The sequence below is a fragment of the Pomacea canaliculata genome, linkage group LG3 (assembly GCF_003073045.1).
Source record: "Pomacea canaliculata isolate SZHN2017 linkage group LG3, ASM307304v1, whole genome shotgun sequence".
NCBI lineage: Eukaryota > Metazoa > Mollusca > Gastropoda > Architaenioglossa > Ampullariidae > Pomacea > Pomacea canaliculata.
The window spans coordinates 11002692-11021716 of NC_037592.1; the positions used below are offsets into that span (position 1 = coordinate 11002692).

Here is a 19025-nt window from a genome sequence, read left to right on the forward strand (position 1 = left end):
TATGTATAAATCAATATGCCTATATGAAAAGCGCCTTCAATCTGGCTGATGCTTGAAAAAGGCGCTATACAAATGTGTTTATTATTATTTTATAAAAGTGAAGAGCCACGGCTTCTTTCAAAACGGATTATATACATATATGCGGCAGTGCATTATCACACATACTATAGTTATCTGCGTCGTAAAATAAGTGCGAATATTATAGCATTGCTATTGACTAGTCGTGGGCGGTTAGGCGTAAAAATAAACGTGTTATCAGACTCTGTGCTGTACCCATTCTCTAACACTACTAAAATAGGTCACCCTTTCCAAACTGCGCAGCCTAAACTTTCTATCGCCTCGTGGTATAAAGGCTACGTGCCTTTACTTGGTATAATCCTGGTTCAGGGGTGTTTTGATTTCCTTATTAATAATAACTTATCAGTACTGTGTTTTTAGTTTTGTACAACTTAATTTATATTATTTCAATTAATGTTTATTTCCGATATCTGGGTTTTAATGGCACAGTTTTTGGTAAACTGTAATATACGTGCTATATGTTTGAAGCTTGTATCCCTCTAATAATAAGCTGGTCTCGTCTGCGTTGACTCAGTCATGTGATCTGACGTCGCCATTTTGCGTTCGTTGAAGGATGGTGTGTGTGCGTGCTGTCTACGTGGAAATGCTGCTCATGTCGGATTGTTAGAGGAGTTGAAATTTATCACAATATCTTGTCTTTTTATTGCCCGAGCTGTTTAGAGTATAAGAGCTCTATCAGACTTTGGCATTTATCCCTAAACTTTCAGCCTATACCCCTTGTCAGCCCGACCCCTCTCACACCTTATTTGTGGGGTCTGGACAAGGAAAAACGCAGGAAATCGATTGCTATGACGGACACAAAACACAACTTTCATCGCAAGAACGTCGAGGCTCTTTAAAATAAGCCTAGAGTTAAGAAAAATCTGAAGGACGAGTTTAAACTCGAAAGAAGGTAACGAACATTGTGCATACATTATGCTAATGAGGAAGCTCCTCCCAATACTGTGTTGATAGGTGTGTTGTCATTGCTGGGATTAGGAAAAAAAATGTCAGATTCCCAAAACCTCATGGTAGACTGTTTTGTTCCTGAGAAACCTTAATTTTAAACAATGGATGCAGAATACCTACATGGAAAAGACAAAAGCTGCGTTCGGACGCTTCGTGAAGAAGCGCCATTTCTGATTTCACTCTTTCCTGGTTCCTAAAGTCACGCAGTTGTACATTTTAAACAAAATTATTTTGTAATCCTTATCGACGGTAAGCATTAATTCGTCTGTAATGTGACATTCGGCAGTACAACGAGTTAGGAAGGGCATTGTGTGAAATTATGAAAGCACAAGGCATTTGCCCGATGCTAGTGAAACTAATTCCGATGTCTTCGAGGAAATGGCGCACTGGGGTGGGGTGGGGGAATGCAGATTCGTATTCAACAGCAGCCGTGAACAGTTTTAACCGTAACCTTCAGCCAGTAGCAATGCTTAAATCGAAATATGACAAATTATTCTGGCTAAATGGCATTAATTTTCGCTGAACATTGAGACTGCATTTGAAAGAAAACATCTCGATAGCACGCGTCGTACGGTGTCGGAAGTGACGTGCGACACGATTTCTCACTGCTCGGCTTATGTAGGGTAACTCGCGAAGGAAAGACAAGAATCGACAAAAGAGATTTGCTTTTCAGAATTTACGTACGACTCGTTTTTATCAGTAAAGAAAAAATAATTCAGCATTAAAAAATTCTCCGATCTTAATTTTCGCGATTCTTGGTAAACAAATTCGACAAGTTTCTGATGCCTTGTAGTTTACAAGTTATCTTTTAAGTACTTCGTAAAAAGTATTTGCTACAGATGACGCTTTTCAGTCAATTTTTGTCCTCAGAGGCGCATTTTTCATAAAAGGGAATTGAATATGTAATTTTTATCAAAGTCGGCAACGAAAGCATCTCACTGTGCTGTATGTACAAATGAATTTGTCGATGGCCCAATTAAAGTATGTTTAGCCCTTTAACATTAAACCGAGTGGGGTTAGCAGGATCATAAGTATTTGACCATAAAGTTGACTCGGGTTTATTCTGAGATTTATGCTTACAATTGAAATAGTGCGCGCATGCACAACATATGCAATGATTAATTTGTAATTTAGTTCTTCTGCAAAACTAACAATAACCATCATTGCCATTTTGGCAAAATTAGCTTTTACTTTAACTGATAGCAGCAGGAACTTTCTGCCTGGCATTTCAAATTGTTAAAATTCATAATCACTTTCATTTTCCATCATAAAACCTTACTCTGTTGTTGTCTACTAAATTTAACAATTAACAGTCTTACCATATCAGTCTAGATTTTATGTAAGTAATGTATCACTTTAAAGCATGATGGCAGCACCTACCTTACTACTCAACATTTTACAATAGTAGTTCCAACAATGCTTAATAAACTTACCGTCAGAAAAATTGTACGTTTTCAGACCCCATATTTTTATGATTGTAAATTCTTTGTATGAACGCTCGATATAGAAAGCAAAACTAAAAAAATTTATTTCTTATTCATCCTGTCCAGGCTTAGCAATATTTGCTTTTAGATCATTTTTTTTTTTCCTTTTCAGGCACGGGAAAGATTGTAGAGTGATTGGGGAATTTATTCAAAGAGTGATATATTTGGTATTAGGTGTTCCTTTCCCCCCTTCCCTTTCAGGCAGTGAGATGGTGGAATACTATGGATACACCAAGAATAAAAGTTAGGGCGGTTTATACAGCTACTTAATATAACATTTTAATAGGATTAAGGCAGAATCTGAACCCTTTCATACCCCTTATGTTAAAGAAAAGAAAATTTGAATTCTCTTTATTTTCATCCACTCCCCCTAATGGCTAAGACTGCCACAAGCACATAAACGAAAGCTGATTTCCCCCTCTTTTTCATAATTGAAGTAGGGTTCCAGTTTAGAAATTATGTTATATTCTAAAGTAGAGAAACAATATGCTCATCAGCGCTCTTTCTTTGCATTCTAATTAATCAAGAACTGTTTCCACTATCTTAGTAAAGTTAAGAAATGTGCTCATCAGGTGAGATATGCTTTAAAATTGTAGAATAGAAATGCACTGAAGACATAGTTTCAAGAAAGGAGGAATAAGTGCAACAACCAGTGAGAGAGTGCTGAAAGAGTGGAAGCTGTTCATAATGAAAAGTAGGCTATGTTAGATTGTTGTATTGTTACTTAAAAGAGCAGTCAAAGAACAGGGTAAGTGGTCAGACTTGGGCTTCCATCATTACTGTTTTACTTAAATCTTGAGATTGGTTTAGGTTATTTAAGTAATCATAATCTTTAAGGTTCATAAAAGGACATTATTTTGTGCTGTACATAAAAGTAGCTTGGAGTGTTGGTAGTTTTCTAGATATAATTTGAAACCACTTTTTCTTGAAATCATACTTCCAGCCATTTTTTTATATGCACAGTTTTTGCAATCTTTCATCTTCCCTTCCATCCTCAAAAGACTCTCAGTGCATTGCCCAGTATACAAAACCCAAAAGAAGATGATGCTGAGATGATTATCTGCTAAGAACCCATCAGTGTCTCAGCCTTTGCAATATTATTTCTCCACACAAATGTGTTCAGCTTAAGGGAGCCTCTGGCTTGACTGGTCTGTGTTGTCTAAGAGAGTTCACTTTCTTTGTTGTTGACTTCTTGGGGCATAAGATGTAAATTCAGTTTGTTTCTCTGTCATGTGCATGCAGTTTTGTTTACAGCGTTTTGCACAAACTGTGGGGAGTTTTGATAAACTTCAGCACTGTTTTTTTTTTTTCCTATCAACACTATAGCATTGTCATTTATCTTTTAATATATGTAAATGAGTGGGATTTTCTGCAAAGCAAGCAACTGTCTCACGAACACTTGAAAGTTAAAACTATTACCAATTGAGCATTGAAGCTTTTGAGTGTAGTTCCCCAGAAATGTTTGATGTTTGGGGGTTATTTTAAAGATTAAGGAAATATGAAGTAAAATTTAAGGGTTGTAGGCAGGAAGTTGTCACAGAATATGTATACATATCTAATTATACAAGTGGTACATAAAATGTCATTCACCCATGCATAAATGTAACTGGTGAAAGCTTAGTATTTTTATGAGTTTTCAAGTCCTCATATTTCCCACATTTTTCTTCCAGTTGCACACCAACTTTGTTAAAATAATGTTACCTTCCGGTGTATTTTTTCATTCAAGTTTTCAGCTTTATTGATTAAAAGCAACTGTTTCATCATAAGAGAATTAAGGCTACTAGATTAAAATCAAAACTAACTCCTCCCATGTAAGTTTCTGGTAAATAGGTGACAGATATATACAATGAATGATAATTTCTGTGCAGGTATGACGTAGACAGACATTTCCAATTAAGATGGATGAAGGCAGTGAGCCACTAGAAGGTGAATTACAGTACTTGTCTCAGGATATCAGCGATGATGCAATGCCAGACTCTCAGGCAAACAATAAGTTGATTTCTGAGATTGAACAGGGTGATGAAGAAGCTGAAGAAGATCTGAACTTTGAAAATGCACAAGGGCCAGAACAAGGCAGCAGACATAAATCCCGCCATGAACATTCCTCAAGGCACAAAGGTCACAAACGACGATCTCACAGATATTCGAGAAGGCATCATGAAGATGCCATGGAAGACCTGATAGAGGAGGATGACGAATCTGAATTTCCAGGTTGTGCAGGGACAAAGATGACACATTCAATTGAAGAAAATGACATGGAAGATGGAGAAATACTGGAGGACGGAGAAATTGCTACTGATGAAGACGATGATGCCAATGCAAAATTTTCTGTGCCAGAAAATGATGGTAATCTTTTAGCACATCTTTAGGATTTAAAGACACAGACTTTATAAACTTTCTATTTGCTTTATAGATTTAAAAAACCGCACTGGTTATTCTGTCAAATTTATTTCCAGACTTTTTTAAAAATCTCGTTTTAATCTCAAATAGTTATAAACTGAAAATTCAAAAATAATTGAAGTGTGAATGTGACGGTTATTTTATAACTAAATTTTACAGCTGCATCTGCTGGAGACTCTGAAGATCATGGTAATGAAAGTGAAAGTGAAGAAAACAAAACAAAGGAAAAAAGCAAGCGGGATCGACGAAAAAAACCTAAGAAGGAAAAGCGACATAAAGATGGAAAGGTACCACGTGACCTGAATGATTTTCTTAATGTACAAAACTTTTTGACAACCTGCTGTTCTTGTTAAACTTTTCAGCCATTTATTTTTAAATGCAATGAACATGTTTTTAATGTAGTTGGGGAAAAGACTGATGTTATTCTTACATTTTTCAAAAAGGAAAGTTCAGTTTTCTGGATTTTACAAAAATCTGCAAATAGCTTTCTGTGTTCATTCTTTTCATTTGCTAAGTTTTATTCTTTTATTGTCAACTATTATAACAACAGCCAAAAACTAAAGTGTGAAGGTTAGATGAAATAATGTTGGTTAGATTCTTTATCTTAACAAATTTACCGTTATTACTTAAAGAAAATATATGTATAGTACAACAGTAATAACATAACCAAGAAATTCAGAGGCGCAGTTTATAAGTTGACCTTTAATTTTTTTTTTTTTTTTTATGATCATCCTTATTTTGTTCCTACATATCATAGGTTGCTCTTACTCTCTCATTCCTCCTACAACCCCTTATCTTTAATACGTTATTATATATTATGCCTTTCTTTTCCCATATTCTACACATTCCTTGTACATGAGTTAAAAACAAAACAGAATGGGTTCTGTCATTGCAGCAAAAGAAGAAGTCACGTCGACATGCTGCCTATGTTGATCACGACCGCTTGGATTATGAGTCAGGTGGTAGATGGTCTGGTTATCAGGGTGGTCTGGCAGAAGAAGATGAAAACTATGACACTCATTACCAAGGCTCCTCCCATTATGCCAGAAAGCGGCATGCCCCTCGTGATTCTTACTATTATGTAGGTTCTAGTCCACCGGGGTTGTATGACAGTCCATCGGAGGAGTCTGATGATGAGTAAGTCAACTTTTAAAGTGTGTTGATAATATTTCTCCAAGACATGACAAGAACAGAGTTTCTTGAGGTCATTGAGAGGTATATGCTTGTCCACTGATAGGAATTTCATCCTTTTCAGTTGACTGAAATGTCTTGTGGACAGGAATTTGTCTCTGTGCATGTATTGCTATGTTTGTTTTTGTTCTGCTTTGTTTTAAAGAATAAGCCTATTTTAAGAGCATGTTAATGATGATTTGTTCTGGGATGAGAATTAGCTACATTATATTCAATAGGGATATTTTTATCAGCAGACTATCTGGGTTTGAGCCGATTGCTGGACAGATAATAGTGGGTAGCTAGATCTTAATCTACATTTCATTTCAAATGCTTGGATGGAGAAAAGAGAATCTATTTGTGTGCATGAAGGTAATTTCCTCAAAAGATAAATTTTTAGCATCAAGCTATACTTCTATCATTATTTCTGAATTATTTTTAATGCTGATTTTTTGAAACCATTGTTTTATTTATTTTTTAAAAGGGTTCCAAGTGTACAGCAGAGCATGACAAGCATGGTTTCTGATGAATACATCGATGCTAATGTAGCTGCAAATGAAAAAGAGGTTAGGTTTCATTTATCTGTTTGAGTATAATTAATTCTACTTAACATGTGTGGGCTTTGACTTTTTCTAAAGGTGTCTTTTTTTCTTTATCACATAATTTGCAGATTTTTATTTTGTGAGTTTGTGAGCATGTCTCATGTAGCTTCATGATTGGTCTTCGGTTTCCTTTATATCATCTTTTAAGTTTTTCTGGTCTGTAGCTTGCTACATTTGATACTGTTTACAGTTTGTTTTTAATATACTTTTTATTTTAATTATGCTTAGCCTGCCAAAGTAAAAGGGAATGCAAAACCAAGAGAAAAAAGAAAAACGAGATTAGGAAAACGAAAGGGAGACATCATGCGCCACATTGAGCAACAACCCAAGAAGAAGCCACTTTTGGAAATTCCAATGGCAGAGCGGCCTATTTGCAAATTTTTTAAGGAAGGAAAATGTGCCAAGGTAAGTTGCTTCAGTTTTTTTTTTTCATACAAGCTATGCTATTGTCAAAATGAATATTTTTCATTGGTACATTTATTGTAAATTTACTTATATTGCAGAGATGATGGCATCAGACTATTTGTTTCGAATAGAGTGGTAACATAAATACCCAGAAAAGTGAATAAAATAGCTGGATTGTCTGAATTATGATTTGAGAGAAGTGACTAATCACCTTGAATAAGTTGTCTATCTTGATAATAGCTTTTGTTGTGGTCTTCCAATCCTGTGTTCACATACATTGACTGTGACCTCAATTTAGATGGATGCAAGCAACTAAAAAGTTTGCTTTATTTAAGCTGGAATTTGTCTTGTTATGATATTGTTGATGCATGCATGCAAAGAGACAATACCTTTTTTTTTTTTAATTTACTTTTTAGGGATCATCATGCCCTTTCAACCATGACTTTAAGCCAAAACGGTTAGAGGTGTGCAAGTTTTACACTACACAAAATGGATGCCAGAAAGGAGAGAACTGCATTTACATGCATGATATCCTTTACAAAAGTTTGGAGCGGAAGGGTATTGGTGTTTTATGCATAGCCAGCAACTAAGGTTACATTATAGCAAGGCAGCCATCCCTGTAAACAGATGCCATATGCAGAGAAAGAACAGCGTGCCAAAGATGAGAGTTGAACCCAGGACAGCCAACCTTCACTGTATTGGTGAGCAGATGCTAACTATGGCGCCACCAGACCACCCCTACAAAAGTTTGGAACATATAGTGTAAATTAATGTGCAGTAATAACCTACTGGTAGGAAAACTTAATTGTGGTTAAAATTATTATATCTTTTATTTATGAAATGTGTAGTCTTCCATTCCCCCACCTCTTTTGTACATATGCCTTAAAGATAGAAGATTTTTCCATGCAGAAGTTTATGCTGTGAAACTTTTTTCCATGCTTTGTGTTTGAATGGCCATGACAGCTAAAGATTTATTATTTAATCTTGGAGCTTTTTTAAAAAGAAAATAGTGTCATAATTTTAAAGAATGATATATTTGGCTCCTCTGTGTTTTTTGCATTTGATTTTATTCTTTGTTAAGTGTGGTTGTTTATTCTTTTATAGTTCATATGCTATTTGTTTTCCTGTCCCTTGTGTGCTGTCCATATTTCGTTCTTGTTCATAAGCGCTATGAGCATGCTAATTAGGAGTGTGAGTATGCATTTTTCAAATTTTTCATTTATGATTATTATTATTTATGCCATTGTGAGGAGTTGCAGCCTATTTTTATCTCTAAACTCTTCACCAGAAATAAAATAATGTATTTTTAGTGTTTTTGCTCAGGTCCATATATACTCTTTAAATTTATTGCCATCAGAATCTTTTCTTGCAAGTTCACTGTACATTTTTCTTGACTAACATACGTGATTACCCATGCAAGTATTACCACACTGGAGCAACTTGCTACTCCGGTGACAATTGTCGCTTCTCCCATGATCCACTGACAGAAGACACAAGACGCATTGTTGAAGAGGTAATCTTTCCTCACACCATATGTTGCCATTTGTGTTTGAGTCATGCATTTTTGTGCGGCTGGATTTCATTCTTTGAATTCTAACTTTTGTCACAAAAATCCTTTTCCCTAGGATTATGTATTGACCTAAATTTAGACTTCAGTCATCAAGAAAGGTTGAAGAGCATGCTATGAAGTAGATCTTAATGAGGTATAGATAACAAAGTCATTTCAGGAAGTGAGATTTTCACCTCTTTCCAGAGTATCCCATAAATGGAATCATGAATTGAGAACATCGGGTTCATTCTTTAAGTCAATCTTTTTCATTGCCACGTTTATCAATTTTTTTGTCATTTTTTTCCTCCCAGATAAAGAGAGATTAAAAAGTGAAGGTCAGTTATTTGCTATGGAATTACCATTGATTATATTTATTTCTGTTTTCAGATGAGACATCATAAAGACTTTGAAATGGAACCTCCAGAGAGGCATATTAAAAAACCAAGTTTGCTGGGTAAGAACCCCTTATCTTTGATTGGCCTTTCTGACGCCCTCTCCCTTCCCCCACCATCAGCCCCTCTAATCTTTCTGTGTTTTTTTTTTTTTGTTTGTTTGTCTTTTTGTATTTTTCTTATCAAATATAATTCATAACTCATGTCACACTTTGTTTTTTTAATATGACATCATGGCAACTGTTGCACACTTAGGAGAGTAAAGGCACTCCGTCAACATTATCTGGAGTAATCCATTTCAGTATTTTGTTATATCTTTTAGTTGTACTATCAAATATGATTGAACTTTTGAACTTATTCTTAATGTTTATATATTTTTCTCAGTTCCCCATGTAGTTGTAAATAAGGTGTGACCTAAGTGACTTCCACACTTTTTGAAAAATCTTTTCCCTGGGAGATTTATGTTCAGTGTGTAAAAAAGTAATGTTTAAAATATTTCATTATCATTCTTAAGGAAACCATTAAGTCACATGAGCATATATAATCAACACATATTTAGTAATTTTTGTTATTATGAGGATTAAAATACATCAGGCACAGATGTAGAAGTATTTTTTTTTTAATTTGCTGAACTTTGCAGGTTCACCACCTCGGCACATAAAGGAAGCAGCAGAAAGAGCAAAAGAAGTCAAGAAAATTCCCTCTCTGTTTGATATTGAAGTTTTTCCACCTGGCAAAGAACCACCTATGTGAGTTTTCTCAGCTCAAAAAATGAAGAATAAGAATTTGTCCTTTGGCCAAGTTACATTGCACTTGGAATATGACTTGATGATGGAAGAGACAACTTGAAGAATAAATACGCCTATCCTATGCATATACACATTACCCCTCATCGTTGCTTGCTCTTTATGCCACACTCCCTTTCTTTTATAAACACTGCCTACAGTGACTAGACATTGCAGAGTCAACCAAAACATTTATGTAAGCAGGCACAGATGCTTGGTCACCCACAGGTAATCGCAGACTGCAAAAGGACACGCTCAACTAGTACCGGTCCTGAAGAAGCTACTTGTCGTTAATGTCATTAATGGTCCATTTATATGCTTGAGTCATTTCATTTTAAGGAGTGGGAGTAGGTATGGATGGATAAAATAACAATTAGGAACATGAAAATTTCATCATAAGTGAAATCACTTTTTGTCACTGTGTTTTTTCTTTCTCAGACCTACTGGGTTCTACAGTGAAAGGTCTCCTCGAGGTGAGAAATCGCCACCACCAGAAAGAAAATCCAACTTAAATTCAGAGTCAAACCAGTGCCCAGTAGGTATGAATTCACCACCTCATCCAGGGCAGATGCCGATGTCTTCCCAAGGCTTCTCTCCTAACCAAGGGCCCATCAGTAGCTTAGGTAGTCACCAACCGGGACCTAGCTTGCTTGGAAGCCCTGCACAGGGCACAGGCATGGTTTTGCCTATGCGCAACAACACACAGCAGGGACCCATGATGATGGCTGGACCAAATGGACCATCTGGTGCTCGGCCAATGATGGGGCAGCAGCGGCCAATGTTTGGGATGCAGCAAGGTATGAACCCAGCCATGCACCAGGGAATGAACCCAGCCATGCACCAAGGTATGAATCCAGGGATGCAGCGACTGCAGAATCCAGGTATGCAAAATATGAATCCTGGAATGCAGCAAGGCCCACGTCCTGGAATGCAACAAGGCCTTATGCAGGTGATGAATTCAAACTTGCAGCAAGGCTTAAATCAGGTCATGAAACCTGGAATGCAGCAAGGAATAATCCAAAACATGCCACAAAATATGAACCTTAACATGCAGAGTATGAACCAACCCATAAATACAAACATGCAGCAAGGGATGAACCCTGGCATGCAGCAGGGAATGAACCCTGGCATGCAGCAGGGAATAAATCAGAGCTTAAACTCAAATATGCAGCAAGGGATTAATCCTAACATGCCCCAAAACATGAACTCCAATATGCAGCAGGGAATAAACATGCCAAGTATAAGAGGAATGAACCCTGGCTTGCAACAAGGAATGAATGCCAACATGCAGCATGGCATGCCCCAAGGGATCGGGACTGGAATGTTGAATCCAAGAATACCAGGAGGCCCTAGGTTGCCTTTCAACCTGGGAGGAGGCCAGCAGACTGCATCCTCTATGCCACCGGTCCTGAATATGATCAGCGCACTTCTGCGTGGTGCATCGGGTAATGGGCCTTTCAGCCAGAACAGCCATCAGCAGCAGCTTCAGCAGGCTGGGGTAGGAGTTTCACAGGATACAGACATGCGCAGGGGAGCTGGGGGACAAGATGTGCACAAAATGGAGTCGCCTTCCCATGGAAACAGCCAGGATAGTGCCACTGTTGAGGATTCTGTGAGTGGTGAACATGAGGATGGAGTGTGTAAAACTAAGCAAGACAGCGATGTGGTGCCTGAGTCATCCTGCCAGCCTGAGCAAAAGGTTTCTGGTCAGATAACTCCACTAGAATCACAACTGGAGGAAGAAATAGCAGAAAATCAGCTCTCTGATGACAAGGAAGAAAAAGAGGAAGGCCGGGTGACATTTGCACCTGATGAATCATCACAACAATCACCAGGTTAATCAGGTTTTTTTTTTTTTTCACCTTTCTCTTTTTCTTTTTTCTTTTTGGTTAAGGGGTAGGATTTTACACACTATTTTTGTAAGCAAAATTAAAGTAGGTGGTATTCTAGGTTTGTTTTTTGTTTTGGTTTTTTTTTTTGGGGGGGGGGGGGTTGTTTTGAGGTTTGGGGGTTTTTTTGGAATGAGGAAAGGGAATGCCATATTGAATGTTTATGACAATAAATGACATAGCCATAAACATGTGTAATAATATAGAAGTCAAGTTCTCTGTATCTGGCCAACTGTTTTCCCTATATTGTGACTTTCGGCAGAAATAGCATAAAATAAATTGTCTATTTTGAAAGATTCTATTTGTTCATGGAGTCACTGGTCATTAACTTAAAACCTTATCACCCCAGCCATATTTACCATGTGCCTGAGTCAAATCATCACAGCTATGACTATATAGTCCCAGCATTGAAAGTCAAATCTAAATAAATGACCTCGAGTTGTAGTTTGTGGAATGAAAGCAGGCTAATTTCCTTACTAAGACTTTCCTCAGTTATGACCTGATTTTTGTAGGTTTTAGCAAGTCCTAATAGGGAAGTTTTACATCTACTAATCTATGATAAAGACAACCGTCAGTGACATCATTTTAGAGAGCTTTTCTTACACAGCTAAATGATGTAATTTTCAAGAAATATAGTTCTTTGTTTCCTTGTACTAAATTCAAGTGAAAGGTGGGAACTGAATGTAGGTCATGACAATTTTTTTAAAAATTATGCACAGTATATGCAAATGTAAAGTGCCAAACAAATTCTTTGTTAAAATATACATTAGAATTCCACTATTACTTAACGTTATAATTTATGTTATTTTTGGCTGTTGGAATACAAATCAAAACACTACGTAGTTTGCCGAACAGTATGCAAAGTAGACACTTCTCTAAGATGTTTGCCTCTGCGGGAGTGAAACATGAATAAAGGAATAATGCTTGTCTGTTTTACCTTTATGTAGCTGAATGCCTGAATTAAGTTATGAAAAGCAAATATTTCTCTTCTCACAAATAGCAATAGATTTTATTCAGAGAAATTTGGATCATTGAATGGTCAGTTTTTCTATTTAAAGAGTCATTATAGGGTCTGATAATATGGTGTCTTTTTTATTCTTTCTTTCTTTAGGAGAATCAGACAGCTCATCAGAAGATCAGTTTTTATCAAAATCCATTGGAGACAAGGAAAATGAATCTGCTATCCCCATGCATCTGCCACCCATGCAGCGACAGTTATTTATGCGCATTCGACAGCAGCAACTCCATCAGCTGCAGCAGCCGGATGTAGAAGAGTTATCAGAGGGAACCACAAAAAAGAATACCTTATCAAGTCATGAAGAAAAACATGCTGAAACAAGTATGTTGTATTTTTCAGAAAAACATGCTGAAACAAGTATGGTAGCTGTACATCTCAGTGGTAACATCTGGAAAAAGTAAACTTCTTGAATGAAGTACAGAAATTTTCTGATTTTATTGTAGTTTGTCCAACAAATAAAAAAATATTGTCGGATGGAGAATTTATCTTCTTCAGCCACATATAGAAATAGTTTTGACCAAGTCAAAAATGTAACACTGCTTCACATTCTGCTTCAAAGTTAGTATCTTTAAAAGGAAGATTTTTGAGAGTGCCAGATACACAATCCCATTTTCTTCAAATATGGGTTATTTGGAAATCATTTCTCAATTTCTTGACAGAAACTTAGATAAATGCTTTAGTATTACAATTTGTTTTTATTTGGTGATATTATTTCAGTGGATGATGATGATGATGACAACTGGTACTCCAGTGATGAGGAAGACCAGGATAAACCAAAGGCAAAACTTACTGATATTCTGAAAACTATAACTCAGACAGTAAGTTTTCTCTCAATGAAAATTTCTTTGATGATGTACAGTTGTTTATTTTGAATTGTGCTATACTTATTAATTCCCTATATTGTTGGCCTTTAAAGATTTTGAGGTTTCAGGTTTGTTCATTTTAAGGTTTTGTATTTTTTATAATATAAAATTGTTTGTAGCATTTGTATTTATGCATGTTTAATGCATACTATCAAGGAGAAAATGTGTTTAAAGCACTTTCTAGCAATATCTGAAACAGTCAAAATAACATCATTATTATTTTATACAAATACTTCCCACTACATTTGAATCATCTATTAACTAAACAGGTTTTCAGAAATTTTGTGCCTTATGTGACAGTGGATTTTTTTGGGTCTTATCTCTCTCCCTCTTTTGTAAAAACTGTAAACTTGAGGTTACTAGTTTGTCATAGGATGTTAAAACTGGTTCTGGTGAGTTGGTGAGAATTTTAGTCTGAACTACTCAGGAAAAATATTCCAGAGACTATGTTTCTTATAAGCTGTAATTTCTCCAATTATAAGACTAAGATCACAACAATTAAACTGAATATTTGATTTGTGCATATGATCCAGCAGTAGAAGGGTGTACTGTATTTACTTCAAATTTGAGTAATCTCATGAATGTGGATTTATAATTGAGATAAAGGTAAAATCTGAATGTGGTTTGAATATCTTTCAGTCTGGATCAAGTACAGTTACCACTGAAAGCCACTCAAATTCAGGACCTGATTCTACTTTAGGGACTTCTACATTTTCATCAACAGCATCGACATTTAATGTGATGCAGATGATCCAGTCAATTCGTAATCAGGCACAGACTGACAAATCAGTTTCTTTGCCCACATCTCAGAGTTCTTCTGCTGCAGGTTCAGCAGTGACACCATCCAACACTGCAGTCTCTGGGTGTGTATGTTTATTTAGTAAATGTGATGCTTTACTATTTGACAGTAGGGAATATGTGCCATATGGGGTCTTGAGATTTATAAAAAGATCCTATGACTAATTTAGCTATGATAATTTAATAATTGAACAGTCCTAAGGTCATTTATTGAGACATCTTAAAAAGCATATTTTCAATGCCACCTGTGCTATATGCTTGTCATGAATATTTAATGATCTTTGTTGTAATTATTTAGTTTGTGGCAAGCTATGGAAACCTCTAATGTTTATAATTATTAACATTAAGCATTATCAAAACATTCATTTCATCAGGAATGTGGCTTGCACAGTCTTGACTTGCCTTAATGATTCTTTTGAATGTCCTAGTGATCAGAGTGGCATTAATTCTTAGGTACAAGTGGGTTGATGTGACTAATGATTCTGAACTGGAACTGTCCCCAGACAGATGCTGCACAAAATATTGACAAAGGAAACTATTTTATTTCTGCAAGGGATTCTTATCACAAAAATTTTATAAGCACTTCAGTATACAATTTTTAAAGGACGGAATCTAAAAAAAGGTTTCTGGTTGATACAAAGCAAACCCATTAAAAGCTTTACTGTATTTTTTTTTTAAAACAGATGTCTGTTCGAACAGTATAACCAGATTTACAAAACTCTTATAGCCTACTAAAAACTTTACTTTTCAGACTTTCTTGCTCATCTATCAAGTAGAATATTTTTGGTTTTGTATTTGACCTTACCTGTTGACATGACCTTAGAAGATAATAGTTTGTTACAGTAAGTCTCAAGCCATCAGAAGTTGATTCTTTAACAGTGAGCTCGTGCATGCCTGGCTTGTCGGGTGTTTCACTGGTTAGAGTGTTGGTTGCAAAACCTGGTGTATTTATTGACCATGCTGTAGCCTTTATAGCTGACCAAGGGCTGTTGCTTATCTAACCAGTGGAGTGCCTCACACAACAGGTCAGGGAGTCGGTTCAAGAGAAAATGTTGCTTATTGATTCCTATAGTATGTCTTGTAGAAAGATATTTTAGATATTCATGAAACTGTAAAGAGTTAAACCTTAAATTCTGTATGTGCAGTGCTCCATCACAAAGAGATCCTCGCCAGCGACAAACAGACCCCAGGTTGAAGCGTTCTGCTGGACAAGAAGCACAGGTGATGCCATCATCTGGACAGCTACCACTGCTTCCTCCTCTGCATGTAGATCCCCCTGTCACAAATGCTGTTCCACATTCTCCAATGACGTACCAGATCAGTTTGCTGATTTTGCCTGGTTCTAAAGTGTATGCCTCTCTGCCCTCAACAATTGATCCCTCGGATCCTTTGCAGAAGGCAGATCCACGTGTTCAGCGCTTTTTGAAGCTGCAAGAGGAAAAAGCAGTGGAAATTAAAAAGCCTCAGGACCCAAGACTTCGGCGCTCCAACAGCTTGGCAGAAGGGGGCAGCAGTCCTTCCTCGCGTCCTCAGGATCCTCGATCCAGACGGAAAGATCCTCGCATGCAGGGCATGATGCAGGATCCTCGTCCCCAGCCTGTTGGTCCTCAGACTGTCTCAGGCCCTGATCTTCACTTGCAGAATGTACCTCCACAAGAACCGTGGCTGCAGAACAACATGGGTGCCAATATGATGCATCATCACATGGGCCCAATAGGTATGATGCAGCAGCAAAATAATATGGGGCCTGGCCCGGAATTTCAGAATGGCATGATGCCTGGACCTCGTATGATGCAAAATGATCCCCGCAATAGTATGATGGGTATGCCAGGAGGGCTTACGAACATGCAGCAAGGTCCCATGGGAATGCAGCAAGGCCCCATGGGAATGCAACAGCGGCCCATGGGAATGCAGCAAGGGCCCATGGGAATGCAGCAGGGACCAATGGGAATGCAACAGCGCCCAATGGGAATGCAGCAAGGCTTAATCAACATGCAGCAGGGTCCACTGAATATGCAGCAAGGACCTATGGGGTTTGGTCAGGATACAAGACAGGGCAATTTAGGTATGCAACAGGGGCCATTAGGCATGCAGCAGGGGCCTTTGGCAATGCAGCATGATTCTCGTCAAAACTCTGTGGGAATGCTGCAAGGTCCTATGGGTGGACTGCAAGGCAACATGGGTGTGCAACATGGGTCTGTGGGAATACAGCAGGGACCAATTGGGCCCATGGGCGGACTTCAGGGCAACATGGGGCAGGAACCCCATCATGTCTCAGTAGCTATATCACAAGATCCAAGACAGAACCCAGCCAGCAACTCGCTAGATTCTCCATCTCGAGCTGGAGATCCACGCTTGAAAAGGGGACCACAGGGAGATCCACGACAGGTCAAGCAGCCTTTGTTACCTGTGCCAGGTTCTGGGTTGGATCCACGTATGGCACGCCTAGGGGTGGGAGGCCAGAGGCAAGGTTTGAGCTCCTCTCCTCGTGCAGATGATTCTGGCAGCTCTCCAAGTCATCCTACAGATCAAGCTTATCCAAGAAACAGCTTCGTTCACTCCAGGAAAAGTTCCTCCCCTTCTCCTCAGTCTTCTTCAGAGGACAGTGACATTCACAAGGCAGTAGTTACTTTGAAAAGTGACAGCACAACTCTGTTAGAAAGTGGTCAGCACTCAGTAACTTCTGGACAAATGGACCTGATGCCTAAATCAGAAGCAGAAGGTGGTGTGAGTGATGAAAGTTCAAACAGTGAAGATGGCACCACTGGCAAAAATAAGAAGACATTTGACCACAGAAATGACCCGCGATTTAAGCGCAAACCTGCAGCTGAAAAATGTGTGACTAGTGAGCGAACAAAAAAGTTTATTGGCCAGCGTAAGAGTAGCATGGAATACAGTTCTCCTCTTGGAGGTGGAGATGATGGAAATACTAACACTGAATCTGGCTACAATAGTTACAACAGACCTCCACAGGGCCCAGGGAGGCCAAATCTTCGTGATCGAACTAATACATCTGCTGTTGCCCCTGATGTGTCTCGCTTAGAACCATCTGTTACAAGTTCACAGCAACATCCATCCACAGATGCTGTTGCTTCACCAGAACTGCTTCCACCAGAGCCTGAGCCTCTGGAGCTCAAAGATCTTTTTAGAACCATTGATCCCACAGCTTCACCTTTTTGCTGATTCCTTTTGTATTGTATTTTTCATCTACGCTTTTCTTTGTTCATGCATGCTACTGTGATGATCATAGGCTTACATAATAATGTAAACCTGTTTAAAAAGGCCAACATAGATATCAAGATCAATAGAATACATGTCTGTACAAGAAAAATGTGTTGCTGTGTGCAGTTTAGTGCTGACAAAGAGGTGTGTGTAGGTGCGTGTGTGTAGGTGCGTGTGTGTAGGTGCATGCATTTGTTAAAAACATGAATGTTACAGTGCAGCGGTTGGTTGCAAGTGAATTTATATATAGTGATGATTCTAGAAGGTATAAAATTGGTGATTGCTGTTAAATTTGCAACATGGCACCACATCATCACTAGTTTCATTTCTGAAAGCATTGTGGCAAGATCACACATTTACTCCCAAATGCAGGCAACTGAGTTTTAGGCTGAACCACTTGTAGTGTATGCGGCAAATGATGAATTGTTAACCATATTGTTGAGTGATCAGTGAAGTATGCCAGTAAGGACATTGTAAGTATTTGCAATATTTATCAGCAAGGATCAAATATGGAAAGAAAATAGTTCTTTCTCCACAGTTTATAGTGAGAATTTTGAATAGCATACACATGTTTTACATTATGGATAAAATATTTAAGTTATTCTTTGTCACAATAACAATGAACTGTTAAAAGCCAAATGGTTCAATTATCCTCCTGTTCTGAAAACGGGCTGATATACTAACACTGTGAAGTACTAGTCGCCCTTGTGCGCTTACTAAAATACCTCATAATTTTGCTTTTGATGATTTGAGATTACAAACTGGTCTGTGGTATCTTGTTTGGAGAGACACAAACTGCTTGTGAATTGCCTACTTAACCTGGTACGGATAGATTTGATACTGTTTTGCTGCATAAAGGTTGTCATTTTAAAGTCTGTGTGATTATTTAACTCACATTTTTTTTCATTTAGTCTGACATGTCAGTTAGTAGCAGTATTATCACCAATTGTGGTGATTGCTGACTTTTAATCTATAAGAAATATAATAATTAAATATGAAAGACTTTCTTTTTGTTTTATGTTCTGCGCCATGATGGCATTTAATACATTTTTTACATATCAGACTTCTATTCCCCAGAACCTCATGTATTGGTACAGACTTGGCAGACCCTAGATAATGCAGATTTTACTTTCAACATTTAAGGCGGAATGTCCTCAGTGTGGATTGAAGAGGCTTAGTTGATGCATGAATATGAATGGAAGAAAATGAAGCACATAGGTAGAAATGCATGCCACCTTATTTGGTGGCCAAGACTAAACTAGATGCATGTACTGCATGTGCTAGTCCAAAGAATTAAAGGAAGCTAAACATAAGTAACTGAAAATTTAATTTGATATTTACTTGAGTGGAGTAATTATGGACAGCCTTTGATCAGCTTATTAGGGTGTGTACTGGTCAGGAATTCAAAATCAGGAAACAAAC

At 37.6% G+C, this 19025-nt stretch overlaps 1 protein-coding gene across 4 annotated transcripts; it reads left to right on the forward strand.

The window, feature by feature from the left end:
- Nucleotides 1-596: 596 nt before the first annotated feature.
- LOC112558667 lies at nucleotides 597-18603 on the forward strand. Of its 4 annotated transcripts, none has more exons than XM_025229242.1 (15): nucleotides 597-970; nucleotides 4379-4856; nucleotides 5070-5197; nucleotides 5806-6047; nucleotides 6565-6646; nucleotides 6911-7087; nucleotides 7504-7615; nucleotides 8491-8600; nucleotides 9024-9090; nucleotides 9669-9777; nucleotides 10252-11648; nucleotides 12814-13041; nucleotides 13438-13538; nucleotides 14223-14446; nucleotides 15527-18603. In XM_025229242.1, exons 2-15 carry the CDS (start codon nucleotides 4409-4411, stop codon nucleotides 17562-17564), a joined length of 5463 nt encoding a protein of 1820 aa, XP_025085027.1. In that variant the 5' UTR covers nucleotides 597-970; nucleotides 4379-4408; the 3' UTR covers nucleotides 17565-18603. The 4 variants fall into 4 exon arrangements, with proteins under 4 accessions (XP_025085027.1, XP_025085029.1, XP_025085030.1 ...); XM_025229244.1 differs by lacking the exon at nucleotides 597-970 and adding an exon at nucleotides 1117-1275; XM_025229245.1 differs by lacking the exon at nucleotides 597-970 and adding an exon at nucleotides 1454-1706.
- The last annotated feature ends 422 nt before the right edge of the window (nucleotides 18604-19025 follow it).

Bases quoted from the DNA above. Each gene is read 5' to 3' on its own strand.
- LOC112558667 (XM_025229242.1), top strand. From the start codon at position 4,409: ATGGATGAAGGCAGTGAGCCACTAGAAGGTGAATTACAGTACTTGTCT. The intron at 9,091-9,668 runs GTAAGAACCCCT...TGAACTTTGCAG, and splicing joins TAAAAAACCAAGTTTGCTGG to GTTCACCACCTCGGCACATA. The intron at 11,649-12,813 runs GTTAATCAGGTT...TTCTTTCTTTAG, and splicing joins ATCATCACAACAATCACCAG to GAGAATCAGACAGCTCATCA.